The sequence below is a fragment of the Carassius auratus genome, chromosome 40 (genome assembly GCF_003368295.1).
Source record: "Carassius auratus strain Wakin chromosome 40, ASM336829v1, whole genome shotgun sequence".
NCBI classification, from domain to species: domain Eukaryota; kingdom Metazoa; phylum Chordata; class Actinopteri; order Cypriniformes; family Cyprinidae; genus Carassius; species Carassius auratus.
The window spans coordinates 14,687,727-14,709,224 of NC_039282.1; the positions used below are offsets into that span (position 1 = coordinate 14,687,727).

The 21,498-nt window shown below is 37.1% G+C and overlaps 3 protein-coding genes and 1 pseudogene across 3 annotated transcripts; 1 reads left to right on the plus strand and 3 right to left on the minus strand.

Moving 5' to 3' along the window:
* The window catches only part of LOC113058935 (D-ribitol-5-phosphate cytidylyltransferase-like), a 30,131-nt pseudogene extending 24,920 nt beyond the window's left edge, over positions 1-5,211 (minus strand).
* A 1,025-nt stretch (positions 5,212-6,236) lies between these two features.
* On the minus strand, positions 6,237-9,116 carry LOC113058668 (sclerostin domain-containing protein 1-like). The gene is made up of 2 exons (XM_026226790.1): positions 8,733-9,116; positions 6,237-7,277 (listed from the first exon to the last, which is right to left on the minus strand). The coding sequence occupies exons 1-2, from the start codon at positions 8,926-8,928 to the stop codon at positions 6,883-6,885; spliced, it is 591 nt and encodes a 196-aa protein (XP_026082575.1). The 5' UTR covers positions 8,929-9,116; the 3' UTR covers positions 6,237-6,882.
* Positions 9,117-11,843: 2,727 nt separating this feature from the next.
* LOC113058669 (ankyrin repeat and MYND domain-containing protein 2-like) lies at positions 11,844-17,112 on the minus strand. The gene is made up of 11 exons (XM_026226791.1): positions 16,981-17,112; positions 16,512-16,576; positions 15,891-16,029; positions 15,707-15,805; positions 15,009-15,169; positions 14,429-14,494; positions 14,164-14,312; positions 12,977-13,112; positions 12,725-12,853; positions 12,487-12,616; positions 11,844-12,205 (listed from the first exon to the last, which is right to left on the minus strand). Exons 1-11 carry the CDS (start codon positions 17,045-17,047, stop codon positions 12,099-12,101), a joined length of 1,248 nt encoding a protein of 415 aa, XP_026082576.1. The 5' UTR covers positions 17,048-17,112; the 3' UTR covers positions 11,844-12,098.
* A 617-nt stretch (positions 17,113-17,729) lies between these two features.
* LOC113058936 (tetraspanin-13-like) lies at positions 17,730-21,498 on the plus strand. The gene is made up of 7 exons (XM_026227185.1): positions 17,730-18,006; positions 18,287-18,454; positions 18,685-18,765; positions 18,852-18,965; positions 19,346-19,457; positions 21,143-21,290; positions 21,477-21,498. The coding sequence occupies exons 1-7, from the start codon at positions 17,944-17,946 to the stop codon at positions 21,496-21,498; spliced, it is 708 nt and encodes a 235-aa protein (XP_026082970.1). The 5' UTR covers positions 17,730-17,943.

Consider the following 21,498-nt stretch of genomic DNA (forward strand, 5'->3'; position numbering starts at 1 on the left):
TGCATTAGGGTCAAGCAATGAATCACTATACTGCTCATATTCTTTTGAGTGTTCCATAAACATATGGGTTTTGCTTTCCAGCCCTTGTCATTGCCGTAGAGAGGAGATTTAGAAGAAAATCACAGAAATCTTGAACCTCACATTTCAGAGCCAGCAAAAACATTTCTAAAATATCTTATCCGGTTTCATGCTTTAAGGAGTAGTGCTGAGAGGTGTCAACAATATGTTTATCTTAGTGATTTATGGACACTGGAACAGCCTGCAATGCTGTCAAACCACAAACGAAGCTGGATTTCTCGTCGTCTGGTGAGTTATTCTGTTCCTGATGCAGATTTCATGACGTTTGCCTGGATATATATACCAGGATGGTATATATATACAGATATACCAGGATATTTTCAGTATATATATACTGAAAAGAAGATGGACAGTTTTTGATTTAGCCAGCGGTATTTACTCAATGCAGCTTATAATATTCAAGTGAAAGATATAACACCGACATGTCAAAAAAATAAATGAAAAAATCTGAATCACTGGGTCACCCCCGTCCCCTCTTAAAAATGACTTGTAAACTCAGTCAGATGTAGCTAATCACCTTCTCAATGGTACACAAAGCCATTTGACCAAGTGAAAGTCGTGACATTTGCTAAGTATGGTAGCCCATACTCAGAGTTGGTGCTCTGCATTTAACCCATCCAAGTGCACACACACAGCAGTGAGAAGCAGTGGGAAACTATATATCCAGCACGTGGGGAGCAACTGGGGGTTCAGTGCCTTGCTCAAGGGCACTTCAGCCATGGGTATTGAGGGTGCAAGAGAGCGCTGTTTATTTACTCCCTCCCACTTACAACTCCTGCCGGCACCAAGACTTGAACCTACGACCTTCAGGTTACAAGTACAACTCTCTAACCATTAGGCCACAGCTGCCCCCAATCAGCCAAGTATGGTGACCCATACTCCGAATATGTGCTCTGCATTTAACCCATCCAAAGTGCACACACACAGCAGTGAACACACACACACTGTGAACACACACCCGGATCAGTGGGCAGCCATTTATGGTGTGGTGCCCGGGGAGCAGTTGGGGGTTCAGTGCCTTGCTCAAGGGCACCTAACTCATGGTATTGCTGGCCTTAGACTCGAACCCACAACCTCAAGCTTGGCTCACACTACAGGATTACTCTCTAACCACTAGGCCACGACTTTCCCACAGTGCTCATTTTGATTAGCTCAGCATGAAAAGAACTTTCCTGGAGCATTTCAGTACTTGGAAGGAGATAAGGAACAAATTGGTGCATGCAGATACCTATATGCCCACTCCTGGGACCCTCTCAGGTCCCAAGGAAACTTTCCATGTAAAGATTGTACTGCTTGTCATTATTATAATATTATAAAACATAAATCTTTTACACACCCAATTTGTGGCAAAAACAATTAATTACATGTAAACCTGAACATGTGATATACATAACTGTAAATCCCTGTCCCCTGTTGTACATTGGGAAAACAAAACTGTAGTATGTTTTTAAGACACTTTTACCTTTTTTGCACTTTTTTTTCACCTTGTTGGTATTGTGTTGGTTGGTTGTTTTTATGATAGACCCTTGCCTTTTTCTAATTGTATGTCTTTCAGTGTGCTAAAAGAGTGCTTCAGTGTGCTTCTTGATTTATGCACCTGAGTCAGGTCAGTCAAGTCAGGAGAAGGATGCAAAAAAATTCAAAGGCTGTATCAATGCCTAGAAGCACGGTGATGTTTTTTATTAGGAAGTGGAAGGTATTTGGTACAACACAGACCCTCCCTGGATCAGGACGTTGCTCCAAACTGGATGAAAGAGCCAGGAGGAAACTGTTTAGAGAGGTGACCAAGAGGCCTACAGCAACTCTGAAGCAGCTGCAGAAATTTATGACAAAGATTGGTTATTGTTTGCATGTGACAACAATATCACAAACTCCATAAACCTAACTTGTATGGGAGGATTGCAAGAAAAAAGCCAAAACGCACCTTGAAGATTCTGAGGCAGATGGGACTAAAATTGAATTATTCATCAACACCAAATGCAAAACGCACCTTGAAAACTCTGAGGCAGATGAGACTAAAATTGAATTATTCATCAATGCCAAATGGTATGTCTGGCAGAAGTCCAGTACAGCTCACCATCCAAATAACAGCATTCTTGCAATAAAACATGGAGGTGGTAATATGCTGTTATGTGGGTGTTTCTCTGTAGACAGGGCTGGAGCACTAGTAAGGAAAGGAACAATGGATGGTTAAAAATACTGTCAAATTCTTGAGGAAAATCTGCTGTCCTCTGCCAGAAAGTTGTCAATGGGAAGAAGTTTTTCCTTCCAACATGACAATGAATGAACCAAAGCACCCAGCAAAACTGAGCACACAGTGGCTGAAGGAGAAAAAGGTGAATTTTGCATGGCCTAGTAAAAGCCCTGACTTAAACCCCACTGAAAAACTGTGGAATGACTTGAAGACTGCAGTCCATAAACAGTCACCATCACATTTAACTGAACTTGAGCAGTTCTGCAAAGAAAAGTGTCTAGATGTGCAAAGTTAGTAGAGACAAATCCCAACAGACTAAATGCTGTAATTAAAGCAAAAGGTGGTTCAACAAAATACTGACACAAGGGGTGATCCTTTTTCGAACTCATACATATTGGTGTTATATCTTTAACTTGGATGTTATAAGTTGCACTGAGTAAATATAACTACCGGTAAATAAAACAAAAACTGTTTGTCTTGATTTCAGTTGGCAAAGCCACAAAATGTGATTATTTTAAAGGGGGTTTAATTTTTTTCTATACCCACTGTAGATACTAGATATTATAAACAGCTTCTCTGATTGGAGTTTTTTCATATTTATTATATAACAGCATCACACGTATCTTTGAAGCCTGCATCAGAAATTCTGTTTTATGAATGGCTTAAAGTGGTCCAACTTTCACTCAACGTACATTTCATAGATATGTAGACCATGTTACAGCATATTAGGGAAGGGAGTGTTCAGTGTGAACAGATTTTCATCAATACAGACATTTCAGAAAGTGTTTTAAAATGAAGTATTCCAATTGAAAACCACAAAGAAAGTGTGTATTTGAATCAAATATATAATTTACACCAATTAATTTATATGATAATAGTCAATGTCAGCACTCATGAGCAGAGATAATCATTAATTCCATAAAATGCACAATTTTGAAACATAATCTGGATAAAGAAGAGAAAACAAACCCTTTGCTCTTTGGCTGCTAGGGTGACTGACCCTCTGATGTAACATGGACTACTTTGATAATGTTTTTCTTACTTTTCTGGACATGGACAGTATACCGTACACACACTTTCAATGGTGGGACAGAAAGCTCTCGGACTAAATCTAAAATATCTTAAACTGTGTTCCGAAGATGAACGGAGGTCTTACGGGTTTGGAACGTTGTAAGGGTGAGTCATTAATTACATAATTTAAATTTTTGGGTGAACTTACCCTTTAAGGGCTTTCTGGGGTGCTTGAGCACATTTTATACATTCACTTGGGAGATCTCTGTGGTCTCTGGGAACCTTGGCAGCTTTGAATGCAACCAATCACGTTTTGTTTTGTCATGTTTAGGGGTGTGGATATTTCCCAACAATAACAGTGGGGAATTAAGTGTAAAACCCTTGGACATATTATAAAGAGTCTATATCATGAACTTCACATATCTCACTTCTGAAAATCCAGCAGTTATTTGATCCTGATAAGTGCTCATTGTCACAGCATCCAAGTGGAATGTTAAAAAAATGCAACACACGTCTCCCGGAAATCCTGTAGAATTCAACCAATCTGACGATGAATCCTGAAGTGTTTCTAATTTTGTTCGCCGTATACATCATACTGAGACTAGGTGGCGACAGGTGAGTAGCTGCTTTCAAAATCACATACTTTCAGACTATGGGCACATCCAAATATGGGCACAGTCCTTATTATACAGCTTTAAAGGGGTTAAGGGATGTAGGGCAGGGGTCCGAGATACACTTTCCTACACAGTTTAGCTCAAACCCTAATTAAACACAAATTAACCAGCTAATCAAGGTCTTCAGGATTATTTGAAAGCTACAGGCAATTTACTATCCCACAAGACCACGCAATTAGATTTGTGATTGGCAGAGACATAACAACATAATAAATGTAATATGTGTGGATTACATTAAGCACATCCATAATATAGTGCATGTAAAGTAGTTATTCAAAAGACATCTTTTTAGATATTACTGTGTGTGATTTTAAATGCAGCCTGTGTACTGAATTTGATTAAGATCTAAACAACTGAAAGAATTACGGATTAATACATTACTGTACATACTAAAACAATGAAAACATAACTTACAGTAGTAGGTCAAAAGTATACCTGACATTCTGCTTTTTGCATGTTATAGTGTCTAACAACACAGAAATAACTATAATTTAATAAGACATGCTTATTTAGGCCACATCTGTCATATAGTCTGGACATTTGAATGTAATATTCCATAAAATGAATTACAACAGCAGTTGATGCTTTTGTCCCAGACAATTGAAGTGACAGCTTTTTGAATATGAAAATCACAGCAAACTTTTACTTCACAGTGCAATTTATTAAATATGCCAAGTCAATGTCAAGTGCTTTTAGCCTTTCCCAAGTCTTTAAGCATCTGCAGATGTTCTTAATAAGTATTGAAAAAGCTGTTCTGGACATGAGCTACATTCAGTATGTCCTTGGACTGCTGCCTGTTTACTTGAAAGGGGAAAGAATCCAGTTGTCTAAGCAACGGACGTAACTGTGACAGGTATAATAATTTATTGTTGTGATGTTTTCTTCTGCTAATAACAAACTACATGTCAAGTGTGTAACTTAGGTTAGTAAAACTCAGCTTCATACTCACTGACTGTATGGCAAGTCTCACCTCTCAAACGCTTGAATCGTGTAGCTTATCAGAGGTCTGTTGAGAATGGTGCAGAATTGTTTCGGTGTGGGCAGTCCCGCCCTTTCCCCGGAGCCTCCAGCGAGCAGAACTACATCTAACGTACCGGGAAATCCACCGACGCGCAACCGGGCCGGGCCGCGCTCGGCTCGGCGTCGCGTGCCAGCAGACAGCCGGGATCCAGAGGCCTGTCGGAGGAAAAGCAGCGACGTGCTGCATTTCTTCGCCGTTCTAATAAGCTCATCATTTGGGGCAACCGAGTTCATGGGAAGAACATGTTAACCGTCTTTCTGCGGGGTGATTTGGGCTGTTTCGCGGCTGTAGTGTTGCAGCTTTCCCGCTGTAACTCTGTCAGAGAGCGTGAGCTTTTCGACCACGGTCCACCTATCAAGAGATCGTGGCAGCTGGGATCTCATCCCATTGTGTAGAATGATTTAATGTTTTTTAAATGATATTCCAAAATTCATGCACACGAACATCAACTGTATCTTTTTACTGGACACTGACATTGTAATGTAGTATATGTTCATGAATAATTTTCTACTAAATCATGGCAAACGTTTTAACATGTATTTAACTTTCTTTAACTTGCCTCTACTAGAAGTCACTAGCGTTTTTAAATACTAAGGTAAGATTATGACATAAAAAAATAAATTATGAGTAACCCAATTTTTAATAGTAACATTTATTTAGTCACTTTTTGTTGAGGCAGAATGACCTTATAGTTCACTTAAAACGTTTTTTATATATATATATATAATTATTTTAATATTTATTTCATACTAGAAAAACAAACTATTTGAAGTTACAATAAACTAAAGAATAAATAGTAGCCTATGCAATGAATAGTGAAACTTACCACTGTATTGAAAAAGAAATTATAAGCAGGAGTAACAAATATACTTTTAACTAAAATGAATTTCTAATTCAACCACATGTGGTTACTAATACAAAATAGATTTTAACTAGTTTTTAAATGTTGATGGCTTGTCATAGAGTCTGATTTTGTGATGACAGCCGATGATTGACTTTTATGTCAACTATTAAATATTGTCTGTTAACCCCTCCTTTTCTTTATATGAGTCATACAAAGTTTAATAATCTTAGTTAAATATTTTCATCTATTCTTTAGTTTAGTTTATATAAACTATGTTTGTTATGCATGAAACAAAAATTAGACATGTATTGAATTATTGTTCAGTTAAAATGAATCAACTGGAGTTCAAAATGTCACCTCATGCAAATTATTATACTGAGACATTTTCAGATGTTTTCATTTTAATGTTTTTACACCATAATAGCCAATATAAGCATTGTCACTATAGTGCAATATCTTGTCTGAATAATGCTTGCATAAACTAAAAATGAGCAAAGTCAAGGCAAAATATATTACATCAGCTTATACGTCACAATAATACACATAAAGATCCTTCAAAACAATTAATTACATAAACAAATGCATATGAATATGTACAGACATTTAATTTACATGTAGCTATGCATTTCCTGGGTTTGAGAACTACTCTTATTTTCATTGAACACAAAGACTTACAGCATATACTACAGCAAGTGATTACCACACATATCAGGCAGTGATGACAAAAAACAATTAGGATCACAGGCCTGTTTCTAACTGTTTTGTAACGTAATATGCAGTTGTCATTGTCAGTCTCTTTGACATGATTATGAACAGGTCTTCACTAGTGGCTGCATGTTACTGAGATTATTTTGGTGATGAGATTTAGTCTTTTTTTTCTCTTCTTTCCAAAGATTGCACTGGACATCTGGTTTCACAGTGAACTCAGAGCCCCACACTTGCTCTCAAAGGCAGCACAAAGAAAGTTCAGTGTTCCTGTGAGCTGATGTCACAAGCCCTCACGTTTATACTAACTTCTTTTAAAAGGGAAAATCTAGCTCAGTCGGAGGAAGAGACTCATTTAGCTTTCCGTCCCCGTGCCTGCTTTGATCTTTAGTTTTTTTATCTGGGTATGAGCGTATCCCACAGACTTGACTCCCGATTCGTTGTGCTGCCGTGTGTATCTTTTGCATTTGCAGGAGGTCACCACTGTGATCTTGTAGGTCCTGGTGCTGCCATCCTGGCACAGGAGCTGAATCCGCTGGGTACGGGTCTTGTCGTTCACACAGCGCCAGTCCTGATTGTTTCGGCGATTCCCGAACTTCCTACCGTATCCACCGATCCAGTTGGGCAGCATCTGAGCTGGAAGACACTGTCCAGTGCACACCAGTTCCTTAACAGGGTTTATGCTGGTACACTGGCCGTCTGAGATGTACTTTGTGGATCGCAGCTCTCTGCAGCCGACTGGGATTCGTTCTGCAACACAAAGGGATAAATAACATTTAGCCAGATTGACATATTAATATCAGATCAACACAAGTCTTTTAAGATCTATGAAGAAAGACTTATAGGATCCACCTTGGTGCTGTTCCTTCATGGTTTGTGAACAGACATAAACAACAGTGGTATGGATGATATGCTTGGTTTGCTTTACTTAAGCCCTTATCTGAACTGAGCGGAAATGGTTTAGCATACAGATGAATGATGACTCTGAGCCTCTTATTGTCAGATTTCACTGGTGCTGCTGGCTATACTGTCAGCATTGTTCTGCCTCAGAGAAGAGCCTCCTGTCAGCGTAACCCAAGCCCAAATCCATTCAAACAGCAGCAACACACCTCAGTTACAATGTGCCCCCCTCTCTATGACAGGACATGATGAATGGGGATCGGAGGGACATTTTCTTCCTCCCCACTTCAAGTTACAGTCGTTCAAAACAAACAGGGTTCCCCCTGGAGACTTCCTGAAAAGCTGAGCTGCACCTCCACTCTCCACTCTGACAAGATTCACTCAGAGGACATTGTACTCGGCATCAATTTATCTCTGCCTCCCGATGCGGTTAAGAGACTGTGTAATATAGCTATCATTTCCTACAGTATTTTGCCAGCGTTAACCTTAACACACAAAGCTAACTTTCTCCTTGCAACATACAATTACTTGCATATTATTAATACATTTCAGTGTTAATGTCAATGGTGTTTCATGATTCATTACTGTTTAAATTTAGCTGCAAAGTCTGTAATAGTCTATTTAATGGTGGTCTTCACTGTCAGAACCCATACTGTGTGACAACATGCCCCACTACACATCAACACACGTTAAATAATCTGTATGATCTGACGATGGAAGATGGCCAAGAATTTAAGGCATACCTCAATAGAGAAACTGACATTCAGAAATAAACCTCTGACAGAAATATTCACCAGAGTAAAAAGTGTGACAACTAGCCCCGGTCTCCTAAGCACATGTAAAATATCAGCTTTTTGTTTATTTTCTATTTTCTAAAATGAATGAGCAAATAAATACAAAAACATTTAGTTCACATAATTAAAGACAAAGTAATTCAGAAATTTCTGAAATGTGAGTACTCTTTGTGATGTTATATTGGTTATATATTTGTTAAGGTTTGAAACATTTATTTAAACATGTTGGTTTAAAGTGAGTTTAGTTTGCTTAAAAATAAAAATAAAAACACATTTTGGTTTAAATGAGTTTAGTTTACTTAAAAATAATAATAATTATAAAAAGACATATGAAGATATTCTAACGACGTTTCTTTAAATCGACCAATCAAAACTCTCCCTTTCCTTAAATTTAACAAAAAAACTTTTTTTTTCATGTTAATTGTAAATGAGACATCAAAACAATCTATCAAAATAAATGACCACTAATAAAATTGAGTCTAATGTCGTGAAGCGCTGCGCGTGAGCTCACCTCTCTCGTGCGCTGTGAAGCCTCTTCCACCGGAGCGCGCGCGATTCAGAGACGAGTTGCTCTGAGCATCCTGCACGGGACTGACCACATGAGAGTAGAAAATCTCCGTTGCATCATTCTTCAAAGTCAGACCACTCCTTATTAAAAAGCAAAATAAAAACATGAAATTGTACGATTCGGGTGCGTTTATATGCATATTGATGTGTAATAACCCACAGCCCTTGGAGAGATGCTCCTGGAGTCTGAATGATTCTCACTCACTATCATGTCTCGGGTTATTTATACAGTATACAAACGCTCCCGCCTCCAGTTTTGGCAGAGGCTCAGGTGAGCGGAATGATAAAACGAGCGCAGTCAGTCTCTGTTAAACCACACCCAGAGAAACACTCCAACATCTGCAGTCAAATGAATGCGTACTGGACTCCCTGAGAGCTCCTAATTCACTTAGAGATGTGTTTGTGCTGTTAAACACTCAGCATTTTATGAAAACAAACTTTGTCTTGATTTTTAAAAGGGTGCTGCAAGCATAATCAGCCCACAGAGTATTTATTATGAAAATGAATTACGAAAAGTGTCAGAGAAAACATTATTTTCTCATTTAAGCAGCATTTAATTAATCAACAATCAATCTGTATGGCAGGCTGATTTGATCTGCTTACTGAAAATGAGGTGGAAACGACTGGAGAAGATGACAAGTTTGTTTGATTGATTGATAGTCTACACACTAGCTATATACTTACTGAAGTGACAAGTGCAACAAGTGAAGAAAGATATGTCCAGTACCTGAATATGCATTATTTTCTACCATGTTAAAAAAAAAAAAAAACGGATAATTTATAACAATCAATGAAAACAATGCAAACGCAAATACCATAAACAAGCCACACACATTTGCTTCCCTTGGTGGAACCTTAACAACATTTTAAAGAAAAGTGTGCCCTCTCATGGACAAGAAAAGTAAATAGTAGCATCAAAAAGTTTGAAAATGTCAACCGAGACAGCAGAACTGTACTTTACCGTTCCCGTGACGGTGTCAGCGTGCGGGATTCCTAAGATGTCAGAATTTTAGTTTTTAATGCTTACTGTTTAACAATAAAACTATTCGATATTAATTAAGTAAAATACATCCTGCACCATTTGCCATCCTGACATCTTTAGACAGTCAGCTTCCATAAACATATAAACTTGCAATATTAGAATTCACCAAAAGTGATGAAAGATATAAAAAATGCTGTAAAATGAATAATAAGATATACCACACTGGGTAATTGTGTGATTGATAAATTAATAAACTATACCATTATGCATCTGTACACTGGTTGAGCCAAGAGTTACTTAACTTTTGACATTTTTACTGGTTTTTGTAATACATGCAGTGTGACTGACACTAATTTCTAATTTTGAAAACAGTTATGTTAACCATGATACACTATACCATTCAAATGTTTGGGGTAAGATTTAAATCATTATCTTCTAATGATTTCTGAAGGATCATCTGACACTTGGGACTGGAGTAATGATGCTGAAAATTAAGCTTTGTCATCACAGGACTAAAGTACATTTTACAATGTATTCAAATAGAAAAACAGCTATTTTAAACTGTTGTTTAATTCTTTTATTTTCTTGTACTTTTAAGTAAATAAATGCAGCCTTGGTGAGCATGAGGGACTTTTAAAAAAACATTAGAAATGCTAATTATTACAAACTTTTAAACAGTGGGGTACTGTATCACTGGTAGAAGGGAAGCAGGAGGAAGGGCGAAAGAAAATTCAGTTGTTCAGTGTAGAAAGACAAGGTACTTGATTCTATTGGCTTTGACAGACAAGCACTAGCGCCTCCTACAGGAAGAAAAGTGACCAACTCGCTCACACAGAGAACTATTAACTAGAAAATAAATTCCAGCATTTTAAGATTTTCTAAATGTTTCTAATCTATATAATATATCTTTATTGTTACAGATCAATGTGTCTCAAGAAAGAGGTTTGCAGAGTAAGTGACATGAGTATTAAAAAAAATATTTTTAATGTTTAAAGGTGCTGAATGTAAGTTTTTGACTCTACTAAAGCATAAAAATACCATACTTGTTTATCTGAAAAACAATGCTACAGTCAATTATTCTCCATTTGAAAATGTGCATTCTGGGCGGGAAGTCCGTCTCAATGCCAGTCTCACCGCCCTCTGCCAGTTTACCCAATTGTATTTAAGGCACTCCAGTTTGCCAGGGGGCAGAAAACATAACAAATTCCATTACATTCAGCATCAAGTCCGTTCGTTCCTGTTAGTGTCCTGTGTGTGCATCAAGTCTGAGGAGGGTGGGCCGGGCGAAAATAACCCTCTCCAATATTTTGAATTTGGACTGCAATACCTAGTTCAACCTCTCGGTGTCAATCCTACATATAGCACCTTTAAACTACAGCAAACGTTTCACAGGAGCAGACTTTGGATGTTTTCCTTAGCAGTAATTCTGAGGAACTAGAAAACCCATCATTGGACAAATCCATCACACAGTTCTCCATTATGAACTGGAACGGTACAAGCATGTCTCGGTGGAACCATCTAGACAACTCGAGCAAACCTGCGTCTGACATACTGTCAAACTTAGATGATTTCCAGACCCCTGCCGTCACTCTTGTCCACACATTGGAACATTTGACAAGGCCAAGTGGTTTAAATCAATGAAAAACAGCTCTTACATTGTCGTTTCAATCTCAATAAACTTCGTCAAGACTAATGTGTGTTTTCAAGTTGTTTTCTGAAATATTTGTAGTGTGAGTGAAGTCTAATATTTGACATGTTCATCAAAGAACATTTGATGTAATAGAACTTACGGACAGGAAATCTATTTTGATTTGTGAAACCTTATAACTGTATTTCAGTATCAGATAACCCCAAAATATAAATATCTGTTGCATGTAAATAAATTCTACAGATGTATAAAGACTCACATAACCTGCTGCTGTCGCCATCTATTAATTTGTTCCTTTTTCATACCAACAGACTAAGAAATTTAAGGCATAGGCATCAATGTCTTGCAGCAAAATATTATAATATATTTCCTACAGCAAAAACTACATCACACATACATGATTTTCACAAATATGAATACATATATATTTTCCCAACATAAATGTAAACATTTAATGATTATTTCAAACAAACAACAATAAAAAATCTAAACCATTCTCCCTATGCATTTTGGTGGGTTTCCCCTTACGTTATGTGCTTTCAGTAGAGCATCCTGTATGAGAATTATGAAGAAACCTTCAGTAACTCTGGGCGACGTCACGGACCTGCTCTCTTTTGTCTTCGATGGGTCTTCAATGACGATGATGGTTGCTGGGTTGAAGTGGTGTGATTCTTTGTGATTCAGTCTGTGGTTAGAGGGATGGTCTGTGAGCTGGTGGTCTCACTCTGACTGACAGAGAGCTCCTCCATAGTGCCCGTTGTCTCCTCCAATGCTTGATGACTTTCAGCTATGAAAGAAAATGAGAGCTTGCATTATGTCCTCCTCAGCTAAACGTGTATTCCAATGCTTTACTTTTAAATGATTCCAACTGAATCTTAGCTTTATTCCTGAAGCAAATGACTCCTATGATTTGGTTCTTTTTTTGTCAATCAAAAACATATATCGTGAACAGTGAAGCCTGATTCCTGAAACGAATGCAGGGCTCGTAAAATCGGTAGCCCAATGTCCTGGGACTATTGTGTTTTCCAGTCGGGATACTTCTCATAAATGTCAATCTGATTTGGATACCTTTGGCCTGTTTCTGTAGCCGTGATGCTGACTCCGCTTCATGTTTCTCTCTCTGCTCCTGTAACATCTTACAGACCTTTTTATGACTGAACCAGTGCAGCTTCTGACAGGACTGGTCACAGTAGATCACCTGAAGAAATGCAAAGATTTAAAAAAGCACCTCAGCAAACCAAGAAAAAACTTTTTATAACTTTTTTGGAATAAGTGCAGGAGTCATAAGATGAATCCTGATATTTACCATTTTACAGATGGAGCATCTTTTCCCTGCTCCCTTTTCACCACAGGTTGTGCAGAAGTCTGCGTCCATGAAACCCACCTGTCCCGTGATGGCCTGCGTGAGGACCGACAGAGCAGTGGGGTCGCTTCCCTGTCAGAAAAGGACTGGTGAGGCTTCCATACACAGAATGTGGTTCAGTCTTTCTAGTTGAGGCTATGACACTTCCAGTGTTTTCTACATGAGCAAACAGAGGACACTGTAGCTCAAACTCACAATTTCCACTGGGGCAATACTCCGGACCAGCTGCTGCAGTAATGTGGCATCACAGTACGGAAATTTCCTAATGCACTCCCGAATGAACTTCTCCTGGAATACTGGGAAGCCATCACTGTCTCGCCCTTTCAAAAGACTGAGAATTTTTTATTTTTTTAGTTCAAGTAAATTTTGTGTACTCTATATACATATATACATTGTTGTTCAAATGTTGTGGGGTCAGGAAGATTTTTTTTTTTACATTTTTGAAAGTCTAATGTTCACCAAGGTTTCATTAATTTGATCAGAAATAATGAAAAAACAGTAACGTTGTGAAATATAACTACGACTTAAAATAATTGTTTTCTATTTTAAAATATAAGTTATTCCTGTGATAGTAAAACTGAATTTTCAGCAGGCATTATGTCAGTCTTCAGTGTCACACAATCCTTCAGAAATCATTCTAATGCGCATTCCAAAAATATTTATTATTGTTGTTGTTGAAAACAGTTGTGCTGCTTAATATTTTTGGGGATTTTTGATGAATAGAAAAAAAAAAAAAGCATTTCTTTTTTACATAAATATTTTGCAACATTATAAACGTATTTATTGTCACTTCTGATCGATTTAATGCATCCTTACTGAATAAAAAATTCTGACTTAAAAGTGCAGTAGGGAACTTTTGTAAAAAAATATTTTTTACATATTTATTAAACCTGTCATTATGTCCTGACAGTAGAATATGAGACAGATAATCTGTGAAAAAAATCAAGCTCCTCTGGCTCCTCCCAGTGGTCCTATTGCCATTTGCAGAAACTCCATTGCTCCCGGTAAAAAATGACCAATCAGAGCTGCGGTCCGTAACTTTGTTTGTGTTCAAAATGTAGAAAAATTTATATAATAAGCGAGTACACCATGAATCCATTTTCCAAACCGTGTTTTTGGCTTGTCCTGAATCACTAGGGTGCACCTATAATAAGTGTTTATATTCGGACTATTTTAGATTGCTTCGGGGGTACCGCGGCAGAGTAACCCAGTACCTTTGTGATTCTTCATAGACATAAACAGAGAGAAGTAGTTCCGGCTACGATGTTCTTCCGCAAGACGCAAGCAGTTCTGTTTATTAACCGCTAGAGCGTCAAAAGTTCCCTACTGCAGCTTTAAACCAAACTTTTGTATGGTTGCATATATATGTATATGTATATTACCTCTTGATTAGGCCATCAAGTTTGTCCTGTTGGTCTTTTAGGAAAGAGCCACATTTCTGCAGCACACAGCTGAGGTAGTGCATCTTCATGGCCAACACCTCATTCATATCCTGCTGTTTGATGCACTTCTCACAGATAAGCTCCAGAACCTGGAAAAACAATGTTATTCAAGTTGGGTCAGATTTCAATTCAGTTACTGCAAGCTTATTGTTATGAATCTCAACTCTCTATAACACTTACATAATGCAGAACGCATGCAACTGACCTTGCGGCACTTCTCAAGTGCTTCCACATCCATCAGCAGAGGGTTTTCTTTCACCAACATCACTATCTGCAGCCAAATAAATCAAGAGAACATCCAGTCTTAACAATTCAGGATCAATTATGCTTTGTCCATTGTTAGTGGTTTGATGTTTTTTTATCAGCATTATAGTCATCAGGTTTAAAAAGACCATATTGCGCCATTTTTGCTTTCTTTTTTTTCTCTCTTCTTTCTTTTCTTTTAAATGCCATACTAGCTTCTAAGGCTATATTCATGGCGAGAATAAAGTGCAATCAATAAAAGGATGACTAGAAAAGATGTTCAAAATTTATTTTCTCTAGAAATCTTAATTTTTGCTTTAAAAAAATACATTTGTAAGTTGTAATCATGAGCATTTCCACCTTTATTTTGATAGTACAGTATATGGATAGACAAAAGACAATGGGAGAGGAGAGAGGGGAAAAGGACTGGGAAAGGATCTTGAGTCAGAACTCAAACTCAGGTCGCTCAAGGCACAGCTGTGCTATTTGTGTTGTCCACATATATATGGGGATATAGCTCAGACGAAAAACAAAAGATGTACCTTTACGGGGTTGGGGTTGGTAGTCATTATAATTTTGTGTAGTGCTCCAGCAAGTTTAGGAGGGAGTTTTGGTTCCTTTTCCAGCCCCTGTGGTTTTGTGTAGTAATCCAGCCTCGCCCGGGAGAAGAAATTATTGATGACCGTCACACAGTCATGCTGCCCTGTAGGAAAAAATAGTTTTGGAAACAAAAAATAACTTCTCTGAATCTGACATACTAGTGTTAAAACATTTGGGGCCAGTAAAAAAAAAAAAAAAAAAACAATTGAGAAAAAATAAATAAATAATAACAATTCAGTCAGCAGTTTTATTATTCATCAAAGAATTCTGAAAAAAAAAAATGTATTAAGGTTTCCACAAATATACTGAGCAGCATAAGAACAAAAAAAATTATTGAGCACCAAATCAGCATATTAAAATTATTAAAAAAACAAACAAACAAACAAAAAATGAAAACACAGGAATAAATTACATTTAAAATAGAAAACAGTTTTTTAAATAGTATTAACATATGTATTACTGTTTTTACTGTATTTTTAAGCAAATAAATGAAGCCTTGGTGAGCATAAGAGACTTCTTAAAAAAAAAAAAAAGAAAAAAAAAAACAACCCACAACTTTTGCACAGTATTGTACTGAGGAACTATTTCTATTTGACCTGTACAGCACATTTTCCCACATAAAGCCATAACTTTGTCGTACCTACAAAAGCAGCCATTTGTGCTGCCGTTCTGCCGACTGAGTTCACTGCATCTGTCTCGGCTCCAGCATCCAACATCATCCAGGTGATGTCGGTCTTTCCTGTACAATTATATTACTAGCACAAAATACAGCCAAATTATGAGTTAATTATGCACCAAAAGAATTTGGCAACTGTGATTCAAACCTGAGAGTCCTGCAAACATGAGTGCGGTGTATCCATGCTCATGTTCGTTGCAGTTGACGTCTGCTCCATGCTGCAGCAGCAGTTTGCACATGTCTGCCCTGCCCTTATATGCAGCGTGCATGAGAGGGGTCATGCCATACTGAAAAACAAATGCAAAATGGTAATAATCAGCAAAGCATATTTTCACATGTATTAGATATGAACGATGGGTAATCAGTGGTGACCCTGACAACTCCCAAAAGCACTCACAGTATTATTAACCTGTGAATATGAAATTTCAGCAAATGTTCTGTTCCTTTACGTTTAAGTCATCTTTCCCACTTCAGCATTTCAAGCAAGTTCACTCATATTTGATTGTGAAGTTTTTATCATCTGCTTGGACTCTCATTCTGACGGCATCCATTCCCTGCAGATTATCTAATTGTGAGCAAGTGATGTAATGCTAAATTTCTGAATGCCCACAAGTGTCAGTGACATCTGGTCAACCTACACAGCAAGTTTTCTTGTACAGAAAGTAAGCATTGTTTTAAAAAAAGAACAAATTACTATTAGCAGAGTGATAAATTAAACCACCTTTGAAACACTGTTATTATAATACATAATGAAACTTAATTTCCATACCTCATCAAGACAGTTTACCCTGACATCTCTGGATCCAAGCAGCCTGGAGGCTTCTTGCACATTACCTACAAATATTCAATCAGTGATCAGACACTGACCAACCTTAATGTACAGAATTATACACCAGAGCCTCAATGCACAACGAATGTTAAACAATCATCATGATAATGTGAGGAATTCAGCACCAAGAAACACAAAAATAAGAATGCTTAAATAACTTTAAACGACCTAAAGTTACACATATGTATTTATCATATGATTGCATATCGTTACCTGCTTAACTGCATACATATGCAAGTAATTATCACGTAACATGTCAAGAATTAATTTAAAAACACACAAAGGATTATGTATATTTATGCAACCACAGCTTGCAGATTTTGTAAATGAAATCGTACATCTGATACATTTCTAAACTGTTTAACGTGTTAATCTGCAGTTTAGCCTGTTAGCATCATGCTATCATTACCTGCAGCAATAACTAGAAGTAGATCCTTCTCCGTGTCGGTCAGGTCTCCTTTCTTTGGTGCAGACATTATTATAATCTAAGTGAGTGACGGTTTTAATAAACAATATATAAGTTGCCTGTAATGGGTATGGCTGTGACTGATCCACTAACTTAACACTTTACTGTCCGCAAATGGACGGACGGGACCAACTGCAACAAAAGACGGGGGCGTAAACACCTAAAGTGCACTTTCTGTTGTGGTTTTAGGATTGTTTTATATATAATAAGAGGCATTAATCAATGTAAGTGTGTCTAATTCATAAGCATCGTAATAGAATGAGGGTTTCAATAAAATAAATTGATATTACTTGAAGATAGAGGTGTGAAATAATCCCACCGCTTTAACGTTGTTTGAAAATAATGGACTGTTCATATGAGATGATAAGTAGCCTAACATAAAAATATATTACTATATTTGACAAAAACAGAACTATAATATTGTATATTTAAAACTATACACGAAACGTTCTTACGAGTCGGATATATTCAGTGAAACCAATGAATCAGAAACCTGTCACAAAATGATTCTTTCAAACATTTGACTGGACGATTTTGTCCACTAATCGGACTGAGTCGGTTCTTGAGTGAACAACTGACTCACTGAATTCAGAACTGTCTTTTGCGGGCATCTACTTTTGAACAGATTCTTTCAAACCACCTGTTCGAAAGAACCGATTCGACATAATGAGTCGGACTTCCGTCATGATTGTTTCACCTTGGGATATATAATAGTAGCCTACAAATGGGGACTTTGCTTATTTGCATAAAGATAAAGAACGGACCAATGGCGTTAAACTTGTCTACCTGAGCAAATCCTAGACAACTTCTAGCAACAGATGACTTGCCTTAGAGCGGAAAGTCTTACATATAGCCCCTAGAGGATATTTGCGGACTATGGTTTAAGTGTACACTAGATGTTTCATCATGGCTTGTGGCGGGTTTGTTTGTTCCAAAACTTCTCTTTGTATCTTAAACCTTATTTATGTGGTAAGTGTCTAACAGTTTCTATGAATTTAGTCCTTAAAACTTGTTTTTATTCACATTAACAATACGTTTTGTCATTATTTAAAAGTTTAACAACATATGTTACTTGTATTCATTACTATAACATTGGCAGTACCAATATCTAAGTTCATTCAAATGTGCTGTAAATTGTGAAATTAATATTTATGGAATTTTTTATGCTGATATTGCTTTGTCTTTCCTGAGCATCTTCACTCCTTAAAGTGAAACCATCCGTTTCTGACTTCTTTTTTGTCTTCTTCAGATGGTCAGTCTTTTAATGGCCGGTGTTGCAGCATGGGGCAAATGGTTTGGACTGGTCTCTAGTTTCAGGGTAATGGCTGCTGTCATCGCTGTTGGCTTGTTTCTGTTCGTCGTGGCCATTATGGGATTGTGTGGAGCTGTGAAGCATCATCAAGTTCTCTTGTTTTTTGTATCCTTCCCAGTTACTCATTCAAGAAATTCTCTCCTTATCAATAATGTGTATGTCTATACAAGGTTTATCTGTGTTCAACACATCAGTCTTAGTTTGTGTTGTAGTTTGGGCCATAAAGTCACATTTACCAATTTTTCTGACTTTCGTGTTTGAAAGGATTTCCTTTATTATCAACAGCTTTTGAATTTGTAATAAATGATGGTAAAACAACCTTAACTTGTGTTTAGTACATGCTCATTCTCTTCATGGTATTCATTGTGCAGTTTTCAGTGTCATGTGCCTGCTTGGCGATTAATAAAGAACAGCAGGTAATTATAGTCTGTAATACTTTGACACGGTGATACTGGTTTCCTCAATCCTATGTTTTAAATCCAAATGCTTTGTTCTCCTGCAGAATCTTCTCCTGGAGACAGGATGGAATAAGTCTGAATCAATGCAGGAGGATTTGGAAAGATCGCTGGATTGCTGTGGCTTCCTTCAAGTGAACTACAATGAGAGCTGTGTTGCTGTAAGATTATTCTGCTTCTCAATACGAGGTTAATGAATTGTTAAGCAGCTACTGCTACATTTCAAATTGAAGTTCCTTGCAATTGAACCTAATGTGAAAAACAGCAAGCTTCTAGAAAGACCTTTTAAACGTCCAGTAAATGGAAGTAAATGAGATTTGGTACTTTTTTAAATTTTTGTATGTCAAGGTGTTAGGTTAATGATTAATAAAGCTTCCATTTTTGTCTACAAATCATAATTAAGTTACAAAATGAAAAATACTTCTACAAATGATTGCTGATGCTTGCGCAAATAGTCTGAGATGATCAACTGAGTATGAGATAATTTTTGTGGTTGTAAAGATTATCCTCTGCATTATTTCTGTCTTCTCTTTGACATCAGGTCTGTTTCAAGAATCAAACATGTAGACCATGTTCAGTTATAATCCAGGCCTACGCTGATGACACTCTGCAGTTTGTTGGAGGAGTCAGTCTGTTTTTTCTGTTTTACAGAGGTGAGCAAATACTGGACATCATTTGATTCTGAAAACATGTAAAAGGAAACCATGGAAATACTGAATGAAGCTGTTAACAGTTCAGTCAATGTATTTAAGGTTTTGTGCTTGTTTCTTAGTTTTTTTGTCAAGTTGGGATGTTAATAAATACATTTTTATATTAATTTTGTTATTTTTCCTGTTTCAGATACTGGGTGTCTTGCTAGCATATAGATACAGGAATCAGAAAGATTACCGGCAAAATCCTGGAGCTTTCATTTAATAAAGCATTTTTGTTGGACAAATACTCAAGACTTTCAGCTATAATAAATTTTTTATTATTATTATTATTTATGATCTGTAGTTCCTCTTGATAACACACTCAATTTCTTAATTTTTTTGGGATTCAATAGCAAATTAAATGTTCTGTTAACTTTAAGAATATTTATTTGTAGAACAGCCATTATGATTTGCATCTTGGTGGAGTACATATTTCTTAACACTGTCTATGCAAGTAGGTTACCTGGGCTCAAACTTTGGTCCCAACTGAACAACACTTACCATGATAAAGAGCTGCTAAATAAAAATGAAAAATTCAAGACATTACAATGCATCTTTCATTTCTGATTATAAATCATCAAACTAGAAAACATTTATAAGGAAACAAAATACATTTCTTAAATCAAACAATATGGTCATTGCATTAAGCTCAGTAATAAGCTTGCACACTGAAACTAAAACCTAAGCTACACCCAACCAACTTCCACATCATTCTGATAAGGATATGACCAGGAACCTCTATATCATCTGTTTGCATTTCACATATTAGCCAATGGTGCGACTCTCTCAGAGGTTGTCCAGCCGGTTTACGCAGATGCATTCACTGTGAAGTTTCCGGTTATGCCCTCTGCTGACTGCAGTGAAAAAATACCAAACATACTTACCTGCACATTTGTTTTTTAAAATCATAAAAAATGTCAATAGCAGGAAAAAAAAACCTGTGGGGGGGTGGGGGTAATTAAAGAACTGAAATTAGGAAAATGGTGCTTTGAAGCACGGTGGTTCCTGGCCATCCTAATAAAAGGGTTCCTTCAGGAACCATGAAAGTTCCTCAGAGAACCACCCCCATTTAGAGCGGTGCCTCCTGTAGGTGGCTATGAGTTAATCTTTTTTCATTTTATAATAGTGTTCTTCCTCACATAAAGTACAACTATTTAGTATTAATATCATTTATTTCACCTTCAGTTTTAAAGGGTTTAAAAACTTGAAAATTAGAATCGACCATAGTCATTGTAACAACCCTAGATTTCAGTGAAATGAGTCACATCTTCGCGAAACGATGGCAAACAATGGGAGTCTGTGTCTGCCAGCGTCGAATCAACAACATCGATTCAGCACCCTCCACCGATTAAATCATGTCGTTTTATACAATAATTCTGACAGTTTAACAATAATTTAATGTACACAACCTCATAATCCATGGCCTGTACTCTTAAACAGCTTAAATTTATCTTTAGCTAAACTGAAGCCAGAGGAACCTGCTATGAATACATCAGAGCATCGTTCATAAATGATGAAGCCTGATGTCTCAATAAAATCCCTGAGCATCTTTTCAAAACTATCCAAAGCCTCATTCGAATTGGAAAGAAAAATCAGGGCTTTGTCTTCATCAATGATTGACTTTAAGGTTTCTCCTTGAACTTTAGGCCCTAAAACCCTGTTCTCACAGTTAATGGAGTTGATCAGAGGAAGAAGGCAGATGCTTACTAGTAACGGAGTCAGTGGACATCCCACCCTCAGACCTTGTGATCTGTGGTCTGCCATCAAAAACAGCTTCAACACGGATCTAAACCGGTCAGGCAGGTTGACAGACTTTAAGCTATTAAACAAATATTGCCATTTTAGTGCACCTGGATCTAGTTTTAGTGAAATAATCAAAACTGGGATTCGATCACTGATGCGGTCTAGAACAGAACTGTGTGGTTTACTATGACCTGGATTTAAAATATGTTCAATAACGCTTTTCAACCTCTCCGCCAGAATCAAAGCCAGAATTTTATAA